The sequence below is a fragment of the Esox lucius genome, chromosome 12 (genome assembly GCF_011004845.1).
Source record: "Esox lucius isolate fEsoLuc1 chromosome 12, fEsoLuc1.pri, whole genome shotgun sequence".
Classification (NCBI taxonomy): Eukaryota; Metazoa; Chordata; class Actinopteri; order Esociformes; family Esocidae; genus Esox; species Esox lucius.
Genome location: NC_047580.1, coordinates 4,751,971 through 4,773,085, shown reverse-complemented (window position 1 = coordinate 4,773,085; position 21,115 = coordinate 4,751,971). Strand labels below are relative to the sequence as shown.

At 45.7% G+C, this 21,115-nt stretch overlaps 3 protein-coding genes across 5 annotated transcripts; all 3 read right to left on the bottom strand.

The window, feature by feature from the left end:
- Nucleotides 1-131: 131 nt before the first annotated feature.
- On the bottom strand, nt 132-6,068 carry LOC117595369 (solute carrier family 26 member 6). The gene is given in 10 exon segments (XM_034295809.1): nt 132-245; nt 393-433; nt 436-478; nt 1,535-1,612; nt 4,933-5,046; nt 5,154-5,205; nt 5,207-5,269; nt 5,452-5,504; nt 5,663-5,815; nt 5,931-6,068. Coding segments are annotated over 10 exon segments (849 nt in total).
- A 5,876-nt stretch (nt 6,069-11,944) lies between these two features.
- Nucleotides 11,945-14,889, bottom strand: LOC105025263. 3 transcript variants are annotated; one of them, XM_010895832.3, is made up of 3 exons: nt 14,316-14,889; nt 13,975-14,041; nt 11,945-13,496 (listed from the first exon to the last, which is right to left on the bottom strand). In XM_010895832.3, the coding sequence occupies exons 1-3, from the start codon at nt 14,352-14,354 to the stop codon at nt 13,027-13,029; spliced, it is 576 nt and encodes a 191-aa protein (XP_010894134.2). In that variant the 5' UTR covers nt 14,355-14,889; the 3' UTR covers nt 11,945-13,026. The 3 variants fall into 3 exon arrangements, with proteins under 3 accessions (XP_010894134.2, XP_010894135.2, XP_010894133.2); XM_010895833.3 differs by lacking the exon at nt 13,975-14,041 and having other exon boundaries at nt 11,945-13,129; nt 13,222-13,496; XM_010895831.3 differs by lacking the exon at nt 13,975-14,041.
- A 119-nt stretch (nt 14,890-15,008) lies between these two features.
- wdr6 (WD repeat domain 6) lies at nt 15,009-21,020 on the bottom strand. The gene is made up of 6 exons (XM_010895830.5): nt 20,885-21,020; nt 20,418-20,539; nt 17,566-20,230; nt 17,385-17,462; nt 17,176-17,292; nt 15,009-15,838 (listed from the first exon to the last, which is right to left on the bottom strand). Exons 2-6 carry the CDS (start codon nt 20,488-20,490, stop codon nt 15,226-15,228), a joined length of 3,546 nt encoding a protein of 1,181 aa, XP_010894132.5. The 5' UTR covers nt 20,491-20,539; nt 20,885-21,020; the 3' UTR covers nt 15,009-15,225.
- Nucleotides 21,021-21,115: the final 95 nt, after the last annotated feature.

Here is a 21,115-nt window from a genome sequence, read left to right as displayed (position 1 = left end):
AACAGACAAACAGACAGACAAAGAGAAAGAGAATGAGAGACAGACAGACAGTGAAAACAGGTGGGTTAATAGAACTAAGAGAATGAATAGACACAGCCACTGGTGTAACTGACTAACATGCACCTAACCAGTTAACTCAGTTGAGTCCTATAGACAACAGTGATCAGTGAGAAGGCCACATCAGCAGCAAGGCCAAGATCCAGGTTGAACAACAAGGTGAATAATAGGGTTGCCACCCACACTAGCTACAGGGAGTGTGTGTGTGTGGAGGGGCTTAGGAAAGTCCCTGAATCAGACTCCTACGTGAGATCCTTACTGATGGATCATGTGATTGACTGAAGGTGTATTGGATGGATGAAAGGTGTTATATGTAGGCTGTAGCTGAATAATACCAGGTCCAAGCGGTCAAAAGCCCAGAGCACTGGCACATCCCGAGAATCCCATGCAGATTTACCAGAATTATTCCTGCTAACACCGCCTGTAACACACACACTAGAACAACACCTGTGTTCTCTCTGACAGACAGAAATGTAAGCATGCTGAAGAAAAACTAATTAACATGATAAACTGACAAGACACAGACAAAACACACACAAGACAGTGACAAGTCAATGACAGGACACTGACAAGACACTGAAAGGACACTGGCATGAAACTGACAATGACTTGATACTGACAGGACACTGACAAGACAATGACAAGACACCGATTAGACACTGAAAATGACAAGACAATGACAAGACACTAACAAAACACTGACATGACACTGAGAGGACACTGACAAGACACTGACAGGACACTGACAGGACACTGACAAGACAATGACAAGACACCGATTAGACACTGAAAATGACAAGACAATGACAAGACACCGATTAGACACTGACAGGACACTGACAGGACACTGACAAGACACTGACAGGACAATGACAAGATACTGACAGGACACTGACAAGACACTGACAGGACAATGACAAGATACTGACAGGACACTGACAAGATACTGACAGGACACTGACAAGACACTGACAGGACAATGACAAGATACTGACAGGACACTGACAAGATACTGACAGGACACTGAGAGGACACTGACAAGACAGTGACAGGACAATGACAAGACACTGACAGGACACTAACAAAACACTGACAAGACACTGACAAGACACTGAGAGGACACTGACAAGACACTGACAGGACACTGACAGGACACTGACAGGACACTGAGAGGACACTGACAGGACACTGACAAGACACTGACAGGACACTGACAAGACACTGACAGGACACTGACAAGACACTGACAAGACACTGACAGGACACTGACAAGATACTGACAGGACACTGACAGGACACTGACAAGACACTAACAGGACACTGATAAGATACTGACAAGACACTGACAGGACACTGACAGGACACTGACAAGACACTGAAAGGACACTGACAAGACACTGACAGGACACTGACAAGATACTGACAAGACACTGACAGGACAATGATTTCAGTGTTAGAAGGTGAACGATGTGAATACTTTTGGTAGCTTTTCAAAGAGATGTTCAATCTTCAGCAGGATGCTGAGCATCATCAAAGCAGACAGAAGCCCCGCCACCTGTTGAGAGGGGAGACAATAACACAGAAGATAGAGGTACATTTACACTCACTGGACACTTTATTAGGCACACCTGCACGTTAACGCAACAGTCAAACAGCAAATCATGTGGCTGCAACTCAATATGAAAAGCATGCAGACATGGTCAACAGGATTAGCTGTTGTACAACCAAGCATAAGAATGGGAAAGACGTGTGATCTAAACAAGTGACAGTGGTAAAATTATTGTTGGTCAAATATATGGTGTTTCCAGCATCTCAGACTCATTCAAGCTGACAGAAAGGCCACAACTACTGCACACCCCTTTTAATAACAGTGGTGTGCAGAAGGACATATTTATATTTATATCCACTTAAGTGGATGGAGGAAAAGGGGGGTCCTACCCAAAATTAGATACACTACCTTTCAAACATTTGGGGGCACTTAGAATTGTCCTTGTTTTCCATGAAAACATACAGTACATGAAATGAGTTTGAATAGGAAATATAGCAAAATCAATAGGAAACAGTCATTGATAAGGTTAGGAAATAATAATTTTATTAAAATATGAATTGTGTCCTTCAAACATTGTTTTCGTTAAAGAATCCTCCATTTGCAGCAAAGACAGCCTTGAAGACCTTTGGCGTTCTATTTGTCGATTTGTTGAGGGGATCTCAATACATTTCACCCCATACTTCCTGAAGAACTTCCCACAAGTTAGATTGGGTTGATGGGCATTTCTTACGTACCATACAATCAAGCTGCTCCCACAACAGCTCAATAGGATTGAGATCTGATGACTGTGCTGGCCACTCCATTATAGACAGAACACCTTAAATAATTATTGCATAGTTTGGAGCTGTGCTTTAGGTCATTGTCCTGCTGTAGGAGGAAATTGGTTCCCTCCAATTAAGCGCTGTCCACACGGTATGGCATGGCGTTGCAAAATAGAGTATAGCCTTTCTGCATCACCTTTTACCCTGTACAAATCTCCCACTTTACCACTACCAAAGCACCCCCAGACCATCAGATTGCTTTCACCATGCTTGACAGATGGCGTCAAGCACTCCTCCAGAATCTTCGCATCTGATCCAAACACCTCAAAGTTAGATTTGTCTGTCCATAACACTTTTTTCCAAACTTTATGTGTCCAGTGTCTTTGTTATTTTGCCCATCTAAATATTTTATTTTTATTGGCCAGTCTGAGATATGGCTTTCTCTTTGAAACTCTGCCTAGAAGGCCAGCATCCCAGAGTTGCCTCTTTACTATTGACATTGAGACTGGTGTTTTGCGGGTACTATTTAATGAAGCTGCCAGTTGAGGACCTGTAAGTCATCTGTTTCTCAAACCAGAAACTCCAATGCATTTGTCCTCTTGCTCAGTTTTGCACCAGGGCCTCATACTCCTCTTTCTATTCTGGTTAGAGACAGTGTGTGCTGTTCTGTGAAGGGAGTAGTACACAGCGTTGTACAAGTTAATTTTCTTGGCAGTTTCTCATATGGAACAGCCTTAATTTCACAGAACAATAATAGACTGACGAGTTTCCGAACAAAGTTCTGTTTCTGGCCATTTTAAACCTGTTATAGAACCCCCAATTGCTGATGCACCAGACGGTAGTGTAGGTGTACCTAATAAAGTGTCCGGTGAGTTTAAGAGATGATTATGCAAGGGAAACCATATTTGGATTAAACATTATCCAATCTTAAAGGAGGCATTAGGGTGGCCATAATATTATTAATATGAATAATTTGACACATGGTTTCCCCATTGTGCTCATTATGCAAGGTTCATGGAACACCCTGCCTTTGGGAACAGGTGGACTGTAAACTGAAGGAGCGTTTAGTTGACTTCATTTTAAATAACCCAAGAAGAGTAGTAGGACACAATTGGATTGCTCTACACCAAACAAAATCTTGATTGAAACTTGATAGTAGACGAGGGGTGTCTCTACCGTGTCTTTCCCTGCTGGGTTTAGACACCATCACTGTTGCTTTTGGCAGCCTCTCTTCACTTCTCACTTATTTGGTTGCCCTCCAGATGACCATTCTATAAACTGTATGTTTTAAAATGTCAATTTTTGGGAGGTCTTGGTTTAATACGGTATCACTCATGTAAGACATGATTATAACTGGTTACCTGTGATGGTATAGGTTGGTGTAGTGGTAATTATAAGAACTATTCACCTGTGATGGAGGTGGTGTAGTGGTAATAATAAGAACTATTCACCTGTGATGGAGGTGGTGTAGTGGTAATTATAAGAACTATTCACCTGTGATGGAGGTGGTGTAGTGGTAATTATAAGAACTATTCACCTGTGATGGAGGTGGTGTAGTGGTAATTATAAGAACTATTCACCTGTGATGGTGGTGGTGTAGTGGTAATTATAAGAACTATTCACCTGTGATGGAGGTGGTGTAGTGGTAATTATAAGAACTATTCACCTGTGATGGAGGTGGTGTAGTGGTAATTATAAGAACTATTCACCTGTGATGGAGGTGGTGTAGTGGTAATTATAAGAACTATTCACCTGTGATGGAGGTGGTGTAGTGGTAATTATAAGAACTATTCACCTGTGATGGAGGTGGTATAGTGGTAATTATAAGAACTATTCACCTGTGATGGAGGTGGTGTAGTGGTAATTATAAGAACTATTCACCTGTGATGGAGGTGGTGTAGTGGTAATTATAAGAACTATTCACCTGTGATGGAGGTGGTGTAGTGGTAATTATAAGAACTATTCACCTGTGATGGAGGTGGTGTAGTGGTAATTATAAGAACTATTCACCTGTGATGGAGGTGGTGTAGTGGTAATTATAAGAACTATTCACCTGTGATGGAGGTGGTGTAGTGGTAATTATAAGAACTATTCACCTGTGATGGAGGTGGTGTAGTGGTAATTATAAGAACTATTCACCTGTGATGGAGGTGGTGTAGTGGTAATTATAAGAACTATTCACCTGTGATGGAGGTGGTGTAGTGGTAATTATAAGAACTATTCACCTGTGATGGTGGTGCAGTGATGGTAACACAGCCAGCTATGGACCATTTTCCCCCTGTGAGACACGGGCACAATTTCAAAAGAATAACGAAATTCTGTATCTGTATTGTCCACCAGTAACATTATCTACTAGATTGTCCACCAGTAACATTTGAACTGCCTACTAACCCTTACCCTAAAGCTTATTTAAAACCTACAGTAGCCCTACTCTTAGCGAGCAATTGCTTATCAACGGTTTATTGACACTATCTATAGAACATCACAATAGTGTAACCCCCTTCTTTCACTACTATGTCTATCTCAAAGAAAAGGTCTATTCTTGAAACGGGAATGATACTGTACCTGAGTTTTCCCCCCGACACTCTCTTGGACTGTACTGCGTGACAAAGAGCAACTGACAGCAAAACAATGGAACATCCCTCCAATTGTGTTGCAGAGTCCAATTGCCAACAGGTCCTAAAGCAGGAAAAAAACACATACAGCAGCAGAACACGGTAGGAGAGAAAACAAATATGAACAAACGGTCTTCACAAAGAGACGACAAGAGAGCTCATTTATGTTACCTGGTTGCTGTTCATGGTGTACCCGTGTTTGTTTGCAAACATCCTACCCAAACATCCTACCACCACAGCCAAGGACAGAGCAGGAACAAACAGAGGGGATGGTTGGTGGGGACACACTGGAGCCAGACAGGGTGGGGGGTGGGACAGATCTGTAGTTATATTATTTGTGTCCATCCCATTTTATCCAACCCATGTTGTCTGAAAACACAACACTGCAGTAGGTCAACATTTTAATTGGCAGTGAATGAAAGTGGACTGTTGTTTTCACTAATAGATATAAAGAGACAGCCGGACTGACCTGGTAAGGATGGCTCCCACTCCCTGGACGCTGTGTTGAACTGACAATTCCAACTACACTGACAGGAAGATTACCAGGAGTGTCTGATGAAAGGTGAACAGGACAGAGGAGGGAGTCTTCTCAGTGACATGGCCTTTATGCAATTCTGACTCATGTCAGACTGCCTGTGTGTGTGTGTGTGTGTATTTATTTTTGTGTGCCTGTGTCTCACCAGCAGCAGCTCCCATGGAATGGGCATGGGTAACTTGGTCTTGAGGCGTCGATTCACCATCTTGCCTCCCACCAGGATCACCATGGAGATGGCGGCGACAAGCAGCGTCCCGGGCGTTGCGTCAGTCATGTTAGATAGCACCTCGACCAGCACCTAACACACCGGGGCGTGGGTACGAAGACGGGATGCGGGCGCAAGCGTAAACACTGGTGTCCGCACGCCATTCCTGAGCGCACACAAACGCACACGCCAAGCGAGTGAGCCTCACCCTGCCTACCGCCAGGAAGCCACTGTGTCTTCGGGCGGGGGTGCCAAGGAGAAGGGTTAGCTGGTAGATGGAGATGTGAAGAGCTGCTCCGGTGGTGTAGTCTCCCACCAGGGGCTGAGACAGCCCTGCTCTCAACATGGACAATGCTATCTGTAAGCCAATTAACAGTGTGTGTGGTGTGTGTGTGTGGTGTGTGTGTGTGTGTGTGTGTGTGTGGGCGTGTGTGCATGCATGCTTGGGACAGTGTGTGTGCGACTGTGCAAGTTTACCTGTATAAGGCCAAAAAGGAAGGTTAGTTGAACTGCCACACGCAGTCTCTCCATGTCTTTCGCCCTCTGGTTCCCCAACACCGTTGCTAAGCAACTCCACGTTACCCGTCGCAGTGCCAGTCATGACGGAAAGAACAGCCAAAGTACCTGTGTGTCAATCACATAGAGAAGCAGATATTAGGATAAAATACCTGTATATATATTGTGTTTTTTTTGTCTGAGACTGTGTTATTGTGTTATAAGATAATGCATTAGAAAAAGAAACAAAGGGAAAATAGAGGGGGTGATGCTAATAATGACAGTATTCACCACTGACTTGGTTGAGATTAATAATGACAGTATTCACCACTGACTTGGTTGAGATTAATAATGACAGTATTCACCACTGACTTGGTTGACATTAATAATGACAGTATTCACCACTGACTTGGTTGAGATTAATAATGACAGTATTCACCACTGACTTGGTTGACATTAATAATGACAGTATTCACCACTGACTTGGTTGACATTAATAATGACAGTATTCACCATGGACTTGGTTGACATTAATAATGACAGTATTCACCATGGACTTGGTTGACATTAATAATGACAGTATTCACCATGGACTTGGTTGACATTAATAATGACAGTATTCACCATGGACTTGGCTGACATTAATAATGACAGTATTCACCATGGACTTGGTTGACATTAATAACGACAGTATTCACCATGGACTTGGTTGACATTAATAATGACAGTATTCACCACTGAATTGGTTGACATTAATGACTGATCTGGAAAAAATTATAATAATAAAATAAAATATCTGTGTATAAATCACACGGAGAAGCAGACATTACAGTAAACTACCTGTAGGTGTTAATAACACAGGGAAACAGATATTACAGTAAACTACCTGTGGGTGTTAATAACACAGGGAAACAGATATTACAGTAAACTACCTGTGGGTGTTAATAACACAGGGAAACAGATATTACAGTAAACTACATGTGGGTGTTAATAACACAGGGAAACAGATATTACAGTAAACTACCTGTGGGTGTTAATAACACAGGGAAACAGATATTACAGTAAAGTAACGGTGTGTAAATCACACAAAGAAACAGATATTATATAAAGAGGCTTTCTCTCTCAGGTTAACTCCAGCTGTAATCTAGGTTTGACAATTATAAGGTAATGATTACTTGAGATTCCACTAGCATGTTGCTAGAAAATGTGACCAATGATTGATATCAAGTTATAACTAGCTCTTATTTATTTTTAAATGTGCAACTTAATAGAATCACAGTAAAACAGTTATGCTATGTTTTCATCAAGTACTATGTTTTCACGGAAATCCATTATAATTGTGTTTTGATTTCAATCTCACAGGGATATTTTTATGGTCCCTTGTTAAGCACTAGAACAAGGGGTCACGGGAAGAGTCTCTTAGGGCCCCTGACAACAAGAAAGCCCAAGACTGCTAGGGCCCCCAAAAGGCTAGATCTGTTCAGGGGATGAAACAGGTCAATGATAATTCTCACCCACTGAGATGTTTCTAGATGTCTCAAAGAGGAAGTAGATGACCAATGGATAGAAGGAGGTGTTAAGACCAAACACAGGAGGAACCCCAGCCAGCAATACATTGGACATACCTTTCGAAGAGAGAGAGAAGTAGAGAAGGTAAAGAAAATAAATACATGCATCAGCAGCTGGTGCTTCCACCTTTGGCTGAAATAAGTTAATGTACCTATTTCCTGCAACTGTCAGTCCTATTGACTTGGGGATTTCTTTTGCCTTTCTAACATGGACTGCCAACTTTAAGTTCCCCCACAGCATTTTGATCATATTAAGATCAGGGATTTAACTCCATACTCCTTAATTTCTTCTTTTTAAACAATTCAGTTTTTGATGATTGTCCTATTGTAGGACTCATGTTTGGTTCAGGTTTTTCCTCGATAGCCTCACATTCTTCTTTAGAATTCTATAGAACGATTTATAATTCCCAGTTGACCCAATGATGGCAAATTGGCCAGCCCCTGAAGTAGCAAAGAACACTTCATATTCAGAAACCAAACATGAGGCCAAACAACTCCACATTTGACTCATCCGACCAGAACACAGTGTTCCAGTATTTTTACCAAGGTGTGGTCAGGAAAACATCAGGCATTTCTTGAGGCTTCTACTTTCCTGACCTTCCATGTAGGCCATGTTTGTGCAGTCTCTTTCTGACAGTTGACTCATACACTTCAACATCGATTGTGGCTAGAAAGGCCTGTTGATCCATTGATGTGACCTTGGGGTTCTTACAGACTTCTTTGAGCATTTTTCGGTCAGCCTTTGGCCTGAATTTGGTGAAATGACCTGTCCTGTAGTGCCACTTTTTTCCAGTTTATAGATCATCACTTTCTTCCGCTTATCCGGGGCCGGGTCGCGGGGGCAGCAGTCTAAGCAGGGATGCCCAGACTTCCCTCTCCCCAGACACTTCCTCCAGCTCTTCCGGGGGGACACCGAGGCGTTCCCAGGCCAGCCGGGAGACATAGTCCCTCCAGCGTGTCCTAGGTCTTCCACGGGATCTCCTCCCGGTGGGACGGGACCGGAACACCTTCCCAGGAAGGCGTTCCGGAGGCATCCGAAACAGATGCCCAAGCCACCTCAGCTGACCCCTCTCGATGTGGAGGAGCAGCGGCTCTACTCCAAGCTCCTCCCGGGTGACCGAGCTTCTCACCCTATCTCTAAGGGATCGCCCAGCCACCCTGCGGAGAAAGCTCATTATTACAGTTTATAGATGATTGATGATTCATCAGACAGTGGGATGACTGGAAGTACTTTGAATTGCTTGAAAAACACTTTGTTGCATAAGAACATTGCATTTGTGTTTATTTTAATTGCAGAACTGGTTACAAAGTACAATTGTATTTGTTTCTTTTTAATTTCTTACCCATGTCCATGAATGTGGTTGGAATTCAGCTCAAATGTCCATGTGGCACAATATGTAACAACAAAAGACAACCTTACAAGGGATGTCTTTTTTTACAACCACGGTACATCATATAAATATGAATCTTTAACTTTGTCTACAACAAGCCATTTATAATACTATTCATATTTAGAATATTGACTTTTCTTACCTGTTAAAACTGAAAGGCAGAATTATGATCAAAATGTTCATGTAATTGTTGTTCAGGAAGCTAATCAATGTCACTGCTATTAGTAGACAACGGTAGTTAGCCGGACCTTGAGGTAGATGTATGATGCCCACACTGATGCCTGAGATCAGGTCTCCCATGCCGTTTTCTCTGAAGGAGTAGCGAGGCAGCCAGGAGAGGACAGGAACACAAGACAACAAACAGCTCTTTAGCCTTGGGCCAAGAACACTGTACTGAGTCTAGATTGCAGACTCAGTACAGTAAAGGCTTAATGCCCCTTTACTGTATATGTAGGTTCTTGTAAAAGCCAAAATAAAACATTAAATAATCTATTATCCTTAGTCTTTCATAATGATATACTGTATATCCCTGGTTTATCTTGTGACCACAGGTAACCCAAGATGAGTGATGGTAGGGCTAACATTCTCAATACACTGAATATAAACAATGAATACAGTGCTGGGAAAAATACTGGGCCCACTGTCACTCACCAGCACTCTGCCTTAACCCTCTCCCAAACCGACTGGAACTCCTTTCCCAACCGTTGCCCAAGGATATCCAGCTGAGCTTCGTCCAGTGTAGCTGTTCGATCAGGTTGGAGAGGATTAAGTATAACACTGTCCATCTCGAAGTAAAAAGCACAGTGCGAAGCAATCACTGTCACTGCTATATAAAGACGAGCTTCAATGACTGCTGCCTATTTGATTTCTATGTTAACTGGGTATGAGAAGTTTAGTGAAACCATATAATGTAAATTAAATGAGATCTGAAATGTGCAGAAGAGTAACATAGTAGTTAGCCAAACTTACAAGAACATGTGGATAGAAAATGGGTTCTAGAGTATGTTGTGTGTGTGTGGGTCTAATGGGTTGTAAAGGCACATATAAACCCATACAAAGCTGTGTTCAGGTCATGTGTGTTTCTATCATACACCACGTGTGTTGAGCAGGGTGGAGTAAAGCAGAGTCAACTCTTGAACTCTACTCAGAGCAGCGGGTAATCTCTTCCTCTCCCCCAACTGTTAAATGCTGCTGAATACCTTGATCATGGCTCCCAACTGGCCTTTATATTCCCTTTATAGTTCACTTCTTCAGATCAGGACCTATAGAGCTCCAGTTAAAAGTAGTTCACTTCTTCAGATCAGGACCTATAGAGCTCCAGTTAAAAGTAGTTCACTTCTTCAGATCAGGACCTATAGAGCTCCAGTTAAAAGTAGTTCACTTTGTAGGGAACAGGGTGCCATTGGAACTTAACCATACAGCAACAGCTTCAAAGTGGGCCTTGTCCAGCAGGGAGAACCCAAACCCATCCCCTGATCTCTGGGCCCGTCTACAGCTGAGTAAATAACTCAGGGTCGTGTCCACAGGCCCACCCGAGCAGTCAAACCAATGTATTTTGAAATCCTACAACACCACCAGTAAACTGGATTACCAGGCAACATCAGCCCGTCTTACACCCCACTAATCTCTTAAAGCCGACCAGCGTGCGGAGGCCTGGGGAAAACAGTCCACACGCACAAATTCCTACTGCCATCCTCGTTTCCATTCTGAAAGAGATTAAATCGGAACCAAATGTTCTTTTTTTATCGCTGAATTAATTACGGGAACCACTAATAAATGCTCCCGATTACCTTCATATCAACAATGACTTTATTATTCCATTAGATAACATTCTATATGGAGCTGAGATAAGTTCTATTTGCAGAGATGAATTGGAATGCTGTGGTCAATTCCACACCATGTCATAAACCCCAAGTGTAATAACAATAATAATTATTACCATGGAGGATGTAAATAGAACTAGGACACATATCATAGCAGAGCAGAGCAGTGTTGCTGCCAGCATGTTGTTCCAGTTCAACGGCAGACTTCAGTGTCTGTTGTTCACTTATACTTATGAATGAAGCATGCAACGAAACCTTTTGAAGGACGAAATACGTCATGTTTCACAGCCTGGAGAAAATCCATCATACAACTTCAGCTCCAAGCCAATAGAAATCTCGATACACTGCATAACTTTCGATTAAGTATAAAGTTAGACATAAATAAAACATGATTTATCAATTTTATTTTTCATTAATCAAACAAATCATAAACCTGTGCATTTAAGTTTTGCCTCTACAGATAAGCCACAAGTTCTCTGTGCAGTTTTTCATAAAACAGCATCTTCTGTTAAAATGTTGTTCAGTTGACATTTGGTTGGAATAACAAAGTGGTTCCTCTAGAACTGGAGAGGAGGGAGACAACATGTTGATGAATGTGAATGGTGGGCTCCTAACCAGACACGATGTCACCAGGCCCATGGCCTTAAGAAGACTGCACGGTTCTCTCATATGGAACCTAGTGATGGCCAAAAAAGGCTTTCTTTAGCTGTATTTTAGCAGCAGGATATTTTGCTGGCAGCACTCAGATTTTCTTTATCACAATAAAAGCCATCATTGAAATTTATACGGCAATATAGTTACCAATATAGTCTGTAAAAAAGAACAGACACAAACAATATTGGAACGGACATTAAACAAAATGTACAGACTAGATCGCTAACTATATTGCCTTATATATTTCAATGATGGCTTTTATTTTGAAAAAGAAAATCTGAGTTAGTACTGCTAGCATAATATCCTGCTGCTAGAAGAATGGTAATGAAGCCTCGTATGGCCATCACTAGTTGAACCCCATCCTAAGGACCAAGTCCAAATAGACATTAGAAACATCAAAGCTTCCGACTAGTAGACTCACTGTCCACTGATATCCCCAGACACTCAGTACAGACGTCCATGTCCTTCTGTCTGTCTGGTAGATTATAGGTGTGTGTGTATGTGTGTGTGTATGAGTGTGAAAGGTCTGTGCTGGTAGCTCTTGTATCTCTAGTAGTTAGTGAGCACAGGCGACTATATTTCAGGGTTGGGTTGATTCTTTTGGTGAACTGATAACGGATCCAGCTGTTTGGGTTAATCATCCCTGTCCTCAAAGCAGGCTTACACTAGTCATTTGTAAAAGTGATATAAAAATTCTGCCAAGTAATTCAGAGACAAAAAAATTTAAAATAAAAACAGTCTAAAGAGAGAAATGTTGCCAACATTACATTGTAAACGTGACACATAAAACAACATTTGTTATCAGGGTTGGGGTGAATTCTGAATTAAGTTTTGAATTTCACTTGCATTCCAATTAAAAAACGAAATGAGTTATGAATATTTGAATTGGGCTTAATTTACAGGATGGAGAACTTAAATACTTAATACTTAAACAGCAAATAAATATTTTATTCTATACTTCATCATGTAGTTGTATCGTTACCAAGACTATGTTCAGTAAAGCATCTTCCTAAACTCAGAATGCGATGTTTCATCTCTGTTGATTTGGTTTGAATTTATTTTCCTTCTAAATAAATGGTTTCATTTAGTGCCATTTCAAATGAAATTATTAAATGTGCTCATCTGACAGATTACTTCACTAAACATTTATCTACACACATTACAATTCAAAGCTCCAGATTCAGGCAGCCCAAAAAAGGACAAATCACATTCTAAACAAATCACACAACACGAACACTAATGCCATTCCATACTCTAATCCATGGGCTCAAAGTGAGAATAAATGTGTGTCAAAGCAGCATCACTGAACTAAGACGAACATTGACCTCTGGGCTACGATCATTACTGGGTTTCCCTGGCCGTGTCGCGATCCATCAGTACTGGATCTGTTTCAGCAGCAGCACGAGGTCTCGGATCCGTTCGGCACGGCTGCGGGGGGAGTGGTGCAGCGGCAGCTCAAAGAAGGAGAACGTGAAGCTGCGAGAGAAGCTGAGGTTAGTGACAGGCCTGAGGGGGGGCAAGCGCGGGGCACGTGGAAACCTGCTCTGGGGGAGTACCCTGCGCCTCACCCTGGCAGCCCTGCCCCCCTCTGCAGGCGCAGTGACGGGGGGCGACGGGACGGGTTGCCGGGGGGTGACACCCCCCGCCCGGTGACAGAGGAGGTGGGTGGACAGGGGTGCAGGGACAGGGGCGGGTGCGGGCGGAGGCATGCTGGTGAAGGAGGATTCGGACAGGGACAGCCCACTCCACGGGGTCATGGTGTTGTCGGAGGTCTGGGCCGGGTGGGGGCACTTCCTCCATCCAGACTGACAGGGGAGCTGGTGCTTGGCCAGAGGAGCCTTGGCTGTAAAAGATAAGTAATTACTTCAGATTTTAAATCCCAGAGACGTACTGAGGACTCCAGTGCTCCAAAGACAGTTTTAGCAGGGTAGCCCCAGTGAGGATTTTCTCCATTTAACTGGGTGAGACTTCCAAAGGGTTATATAAGTCATTACAAGGTACCAAGAGCTAGCAGCTAATGAATAATAAATTAGGAAGTAAACATTCCATAACAGCAGACAGCAGTAAATATACCTGTTATATATATCAAACAACAGACTCCGAATGGCAGTATGCGCCCTCTCTTTTTGATTTACTCCAGTGGTAGGACAGGTAAGTGTGAATGTGTGATGCTTCCGTAGTCCCCAACCTGCACAGGCTAACCCGTTACTGGAAAGCGAGTATGTCTGTACACTTTTCATAGAGGCCCTCTTTAAATTGATACAACCTCAAAATAGCAACACTAATTGCATTGAAGGGAAGCAATATTTGGTTTATTTTACCTCCTGTCTTACTTCCCGATGATCCAATCATAGGCAACCGATTGCGTGACTTCATGGAGCCAATTCCCTGCGAAGACAGTAGCCTGTGAGACAAGTATATCTCCATGACAGTAACACTTAAAACTTGGCCTAAACCTACAAGCTATTGCTACTGGGACAAATAATAAGAGTAAAAAGCTTTTTTTGGAGACTATGTTTTGTGAGTGTACTGTGATAATTGAGGTCATGAAGTCATAACCAAGTGTACAGTGATAATGTAGTCTATATGCGGGGGCTCTATAGTACTACACCTCTCGGGAGGGGGTGGGAGTTTCCTCCAGTCGGTCAGTTTGTTGACTTACCTCGGCCTGGCCGTCCTGGGTCTGCACACGCCGAGACATTCCTTACACACTTCCTCTCCCTATTAATCCTTTCAGCAGACAATGCCTTGTGTCCAACTGAGAACAGTAGCGACTTCAGCCTTGACCGTCCCCATGCATTCAAAAGATTCCCTCCACGGGTGATTTCCTGTGTAGCTTTTCTCCTTTGGACTTCAGAATAATAATTCATTTGCAGTTCTTCCTACTGCAGCAAAACAAATCCAGATATTTCCCATTGAGTCTGTCAGAAGCAATGATAAAGTGGTATGTGTCGGTGTCTACGGTTGTTTAGACATGTCACTGGTCAGAACTCATCCCCGCCCTCCTCAATCCGGCGCCTCTTCAAATACAAGGCTGACACTCCCCCTTTAATAGTCCACTAGTGAATTCACCGTCGGCGGCCTGTTTCATTCTCTACTCCTGTCCACCATTGCCTTCTCGCTCTCTTCCCTGTACCGCATCAGTGAAGTTGGCACTCCAAAACAAGCCGGACAAAAGGCAATTGGAGATGTGACTGAAATATTCATGTTCACCTGCTGCCATCCAGCCCCCCCGTAAACCCGTTCCCCATAGAGACCTCCCTTGACAGCCCAGCATAATATGACTACCAATCCACTAGCCCTGGCTACCTCATGCACAGCAACATCCATGAATTAGTTTGAACACATCTTGGTTTAAATAGTTTATTTCAAAATCAAAATGTACATTACAAAATCTAGATGATTTGAACCTTTAGGTCCTTTTTATGTGACCCAGGCAAATTCCAGATATACAAAATCAATTCATTCACCATACAGCATGGGTCCCGTACACAACAGATCAGGTCGTCTTGTCCTTCCGGAGAACACTGATGAAAAGACACTTTGACTCATTCCTTCCTCCCTCCTACGCATTACATTTCTTCAGTTACCTCCTCCCTGTTCCCTCCATCCTCCATGTCTGTCACCTTGAGCAGCTGTAACCCCTGACCACAGACCACCGCCCAGGCCCTGTCCCCAGAACCCTTCCACACCGCCAGCCCTGCTGCATCTGCCACATGGGAGAACAGCACACCCCGCTGGCTGAGCCCGGTATTGGTCAGCCTCCAAAGACACACCCTCTGATCGGGGGAGGTGGACACTAGCAGACCAGGGCTCAGCATCCCCAGAGCGGTCAGAGGGGCAGCGTGGGCAGAAGCCACTGACCACTGAGACAGGATCTGTAGGCGCACTCCGCTGCCATCTATGGCCTCCTCCTGGTACTGCACTCCAATGACAGCCACCGACAGCTGTCCGTCATCTCCTCCGCTGGCCAATGTAATCCGGGTTCCGTTTCTATGTCCCACCCCTGGGCCTTCAACCCATACGGCAAGAGCATTGACTCCACTCTGGTGTGCGGGGATAGTCAGAAGGGGCTCAGGCAGACCTTGGGTCTCAGTAGGGGCCTTGTCTTCTGGGTTGGCCACGGGGCTCATATCCCATACTGCTATTCGTCCGTCTGTGGCCGTGCTGAAGAGGAACACACGCCTGAGGGAGGAATGTGACACACAGATTGGTTCACCTTGTCATGACGAGTAGTTACGATAAATAGTTGCCGATTACAAAGGCATTTCACAACATCCTCATTGAACATCTTGAAGTGCTGCCGGCCATAGAGGATGGTTGCTAGAACAGAGGAGATGGATAGGTTGCCCTACATCGGAGAACACAAACGCTAGCATCTTTCACAGCCAGGCCGCATGGGAGAGAGGGCAGAGAACAGACAGATCTCCATCAGGTAGAATTGAAACACCATAGTTTGCAACAGGCCTGTCGGCCAGGAATCAAAAGCTGTACCTAGCAGTGGAATGCTGTATCTCCTTATTTCTCGGCTGGCAACGTCTTGGAAATTCATCAAAGCTGGGCATAATAACTGAATATACTAAGATATTACGCGTGCAGAAGACCAAAGACTGAATTCACATACTTGTGAGCATACTTGACGAGCCAGCAACAGCGCAATTGTGCATATGTTTTAGCAATCTGTATCAGGCAATTACTAGCCAAAATGCAACTGTCCGTCTCAGTTTTACTTAACCCTATCAATCCAACGCTGACAATTTTCTGTCTGGGAAGGCGGGGCTCTATTTTCCTTTCCCTGCATGCCCCGGGCCTCATGTTTATCTTCCAATCAAGTGCCTATTTAAACTAAAATCAGGATATACAGAGTTACAAGTGAAAAATATGAAAAAAAATCTGTTTTTATTTTATAAAAACCTAAAGGTTCACCAAGTGAAGGTTCAGCTGTAGGTTTCCCCACTGGAAATGTCATGCTGAACTGGTCTAACGGCTAACCAAACTGTCCCAGCAACTTCCTGTAATACTGGAAAAATCCAGTTTTACAGACAATAAGTCTCAGGTGGAATTGTGGACTAACATCCATAACAAACACCCACGGTTCATGCCAAGCATGATATTTATCAACCTCGGCTTTAAACAGAACTGCTGAACTACGTCTGCAGTGATCGATGAGCTCATTTCGTCAAGGATTAATCTCGACATCACTGACACCCACGTATCATTGTCATAACAAGCCGAGACGCGGGTAGGAACGGGGCACAGCCTAAAACGACATACCTCCATGTTCTGAACCACTAGCGTGTCTTCTCCATTTTCAGCGCAACAGTTGAGATTCTCATGACGACATTATAGGGGAAAAGTTCACTGACACGCATCCTCAGGATTGTAAGGGTGAAACGAACCAACTTTCCCAAGGCCTTTAGAACATGGCATTTAGTAAGGCTCAGTCTTAACTTAGATTCAATATTTCTGAAGTAGAACAGTTACAATCCCAATTTAGTCTAAAGGTTTAAAGTTTAACTTACCGAATGCCCTGTTCGTCCTCCAGGCAGCAGGTGGCGACACTGAGTACACATCTCTGGTGGTGAAAGCTCTCCCATAAGAGCTCAAACGTCCCTCTCAGCTCACTGACTGAGAATAGCCTAAAAAGAACAAGAGGGAGATGAGGAGCATAGGAAAAACCTGCAAATAAACTGTTCACGTCTGAAGAACTGTACTGTTACTAGACTTTTACCTCACAGCCCCATCACTGCAAGCCAACGCCAAGAGCACTGACTCTGTTCTATCATCTATCACCGCAATGGACATGTACCTGCAAACACAAACCACAGAGTAAAACAACAGTGTGTGTGTGTGAGGATGTTCAGTATATGTTGGTGTGTTTTGTTAGTACATACACTTTGACATCCTCTCACCTGGTTTCAGGGTCCATTTTAACCGTCTTGTGCCGGTTTCGCTTTCTCTCCCACTGACCATCTAATCGGTGGCTTGCCACCTGTATCACCTGACAAGAAGGCTGGCCTAACTGGCCATTCCCTCTAATCAACAGCCGGTAGCACTGCATTTGGGCCCGCCCACCCGCAGATACAACCAGTGCCGAGAGGGGCTGCCCTGCTGTTTGTTCACCTCTGCCAGTCCTTCCATCAAATCGTTGAACTGCAGTCAGAGTCCGAATATTAGAGATGTGGTCGGAGATGACGGACAGTGCTTTGACCGTGCCCGTCTGCGATTGGACTGCCAGGACGGTCAAGCTGGTGTCCTCTCCCCCCGTCACCAGTGCATCCCAGTGGCCATCTCCAGCCTCCCCCACCACCCCCAGATGACACACGCACCCCACTCCCCTGCCATGGAGTCCCTCTCTCAGGTCCAGGCTCCCTGCCCGGCTAGGTGCCTCCCCGGAGGGTTGAGACGCCAGGACCACCCCCTGCTTGATGAACACCAGGGCCCCCTGGCCCACAGAGAGGCCATCCTGGTGTGGGCAGTAGCTCCAGGACCGGTGGCCTCCTCCGCAAGACACGGACAGCAGCCTCTCCTGCCGCACAGGGTCCCACACCACAAAGTGGACCGAGTGAAAACCCAGCATCACGAAGCGGGCTTCTTTCCCGGACCCGGTCCTTTCTAGCTCCGGGCTCTTCTGGTCCTCTTGTGAGTCCCGGGGTTCCAGAATAATGACTCTCTCCAGCCACTCCATCCCCTTGCAGGCCCGCTGGACCCTCAGAACCTCCAGGCCCTGCCGTCCAACCTGGAGGACCCTGACGCAGCCGTCCCTCCCCGCGCTGTAGAGCAGCCCCCGGTGGTCACACAGCCAGGTCACTCCCTGCTTACCGTGAAGCCCAAAAAGACAGCTGACAGGCTGGAGGGCCGGTCCTACCCGGCAGGACTCCTCCCCTCTTTTATCCGCCCCCCCATTTTCGACTGTCATATCCTCCTTGTCATCGCTACTTTCAACTGTTCTGTAAGAGGTTTCTTTCCCATCCTCCTCGCGGCTAGGCTCTTCGCCATCTGCCCTGTGCTTCTCTTCAAACAGCAGCAGTGATCCTCTTCTGTCTCCACACACCCACAGCGCCCCCTGCGGGCGTTTGAGGTAAACTACAGCAGTGAGCCAGCGTTTGGCGCATGGAGGCAGGAGGAGAGGATCTAGTGGATGAGCCCTGAGAACCAGTCCTGTGTCTCTCATCTCGACCTCTAACAGCCAGCGACGGACCAGCCCTTCTGCTCCGGACGCCAGCAGGTACCCCTTCCGTCCCTCCCGGTCAGTCAGCCCCCCCACCCACAGCAAACTGTGGACCTTCCCCAGGCCTCCCCTTAATGACACCCCAGTGTCCGGCTGGGACAGGAGGAAGACCCGCACCTCCCCGCTCAGGCTGCCAACCGCGCAAAGCCCCTCCCTGGCCGCGGTGGAACCCCAACCCTTCACCCTCAGCACCTCCATCACGCAGTAGGACTGGAACTCAGGACCGCCGTCCCACAAGGGACTCCAGCGCCCCCCCTGGTATAGACAGACCTCCCCATGGTCTGTGTTGACCACCACCAGGCCCTGGCTCCAGTGACCATCCCCCACCACACGCACCACCTTGGGCACGCCTCGGCCCTTGAAGCCCAGGTTCACCAGGCTCTCCCCTTCCCATGCCCCTCCCTTTGCTTCGTCCTCCTCCTCCTCCCCCTCCACCTGCCACAGTCTTACCCCTCCGTCCGCCCCCCCAGTGGCCACCCACCTGCTCCGGCCTTCCCCTCCCTCGCTGACCGCCAGGGCCCTTACCCCCCCGGCACGATGGCCTTTCAGCGTCCTGGCCACCCTCCCCCCACCACCCCAGTCCCACAGCAGACAGCCCCCGTCCTCCCCCCCGCTGTACACCCGGCCGGGGGAGAGCTTGACGATGAACACCCTGGCCTGGTGTCCGTACAGCACACGCAGACACGTCGGCCTTGGGTCTCCGCACGGCTCTCTAGCACCCCCCAGGTCGCCCACCCTCCAGACCCTTACGCTGCGGTCGTCTGAGGCGGAGGCCAGCCAGCCAGTCTCCTGGAGGTAACAGAGGCTGAATATGACGCCACAGTGTCCGGGGAGGCGCCTCTCCACTGGGGCCTTCTTATTCGGCTGTGTCCCTCCAGGCCTCCAAAGCACCAGCTGATTGAACACCGTCCCCCCAACCAGGACCGAGATCTCCCAGGTCCCACCCAGGAGCAGGGCAGAGTACAGCAGACATCCCTCCTGGCAAGAGGAGAGGGCCAGGACACAGCCCTCCGCAGGGTCCAGCAGCAGAGCAGAGTTGTGGGCTAGAGCCACGCCGAGAAGTGGCCCGTCATTTCCAGAGAGCCAGTGAACGTCTAGGGCCCAGTCCTGCAGCTCCACAAGGGGGCTCAGCTGCTCCAGCCTCTGCCCTTCATCACTCAGTCTCAGCAGGCAAACTGCCTTCCCTCCGAACACAACCAGGTCTTCCCCCAGGTGACTGCTCCATCTGTCTGCTGGCTGTGGTTTGGGGCGGATGCCATGGATGCGATAGTTGTGGAGCACGCTCAGTGAGGCACAGGCTTTGGGCTGAGATTGGAGGCTGTACACTGTCAAAATTGGACCCTCACCTGCATGGACATAAGCATGTCATGTTCTATCAAATATAAACTTAACCACAAAGCATGGGAAGGGAGAAAAATAATATGTATATACACTGTTAATGTATGAACGTGACCAAGAGATGAGATAATGCTATGGTGTAACAAGTTAGTTAATAAGGACGTCCTGGTATTCTCTAGCTAGTGATCCCCCTACCTTTCAGCAGGTACTCCTCCCTTATGAACTCCAGAGCAGTGATGGGAACTACCAGGGCTGCGGTCTCCATCATCACTTACACACTTCCCGCCGATCTCCTCACCTCAACAGCACCAGATAACCTGGCAGAAACATAGAGAAACATTACCTAGTAATATCACTCGAAAGCCTTTTGAAATAAAACCAAATCTGTTAGCTAGCTAATGTGTGTGCTGTTATAGGTTAATAAGGGTTGCTGTAGCTGGTACGCTTTCTCGGTTGTATTAAGTCTTCATGAATACGAATCATAAAATGTGCTTTTAAATCAGTGTAGCACAGTGCCAGTCACAATTTAAGATATATTGTCAACCCTACGACTTTTTCTAATAGGGGGTAGATAGCCTAGCATTGCAGCTGGGCTAATTAGATAAATTAGTTAGATAGCTAACGCTACGCTAACTTGATGGCCATGTCAGTGCACTACTTACATGTCTAGATGCTAGGTCATTTATGTTCTTTCTGGCAAATGAATGTAGTTACTGTGTTTTGAAAATCATTTTAAATATATAGTGGCAAGCTACGGTAATAGTTAACCCTCAAAACCCACGTGTTTTTTTCCAGCCAGAGTAGCGTGGTGGACGGATCCAATCAAATATTGCTATGCTGACATATGCGTGGCACTTTGCAATAAACCTGGCAGCCATTGGTTGAAAACGAGT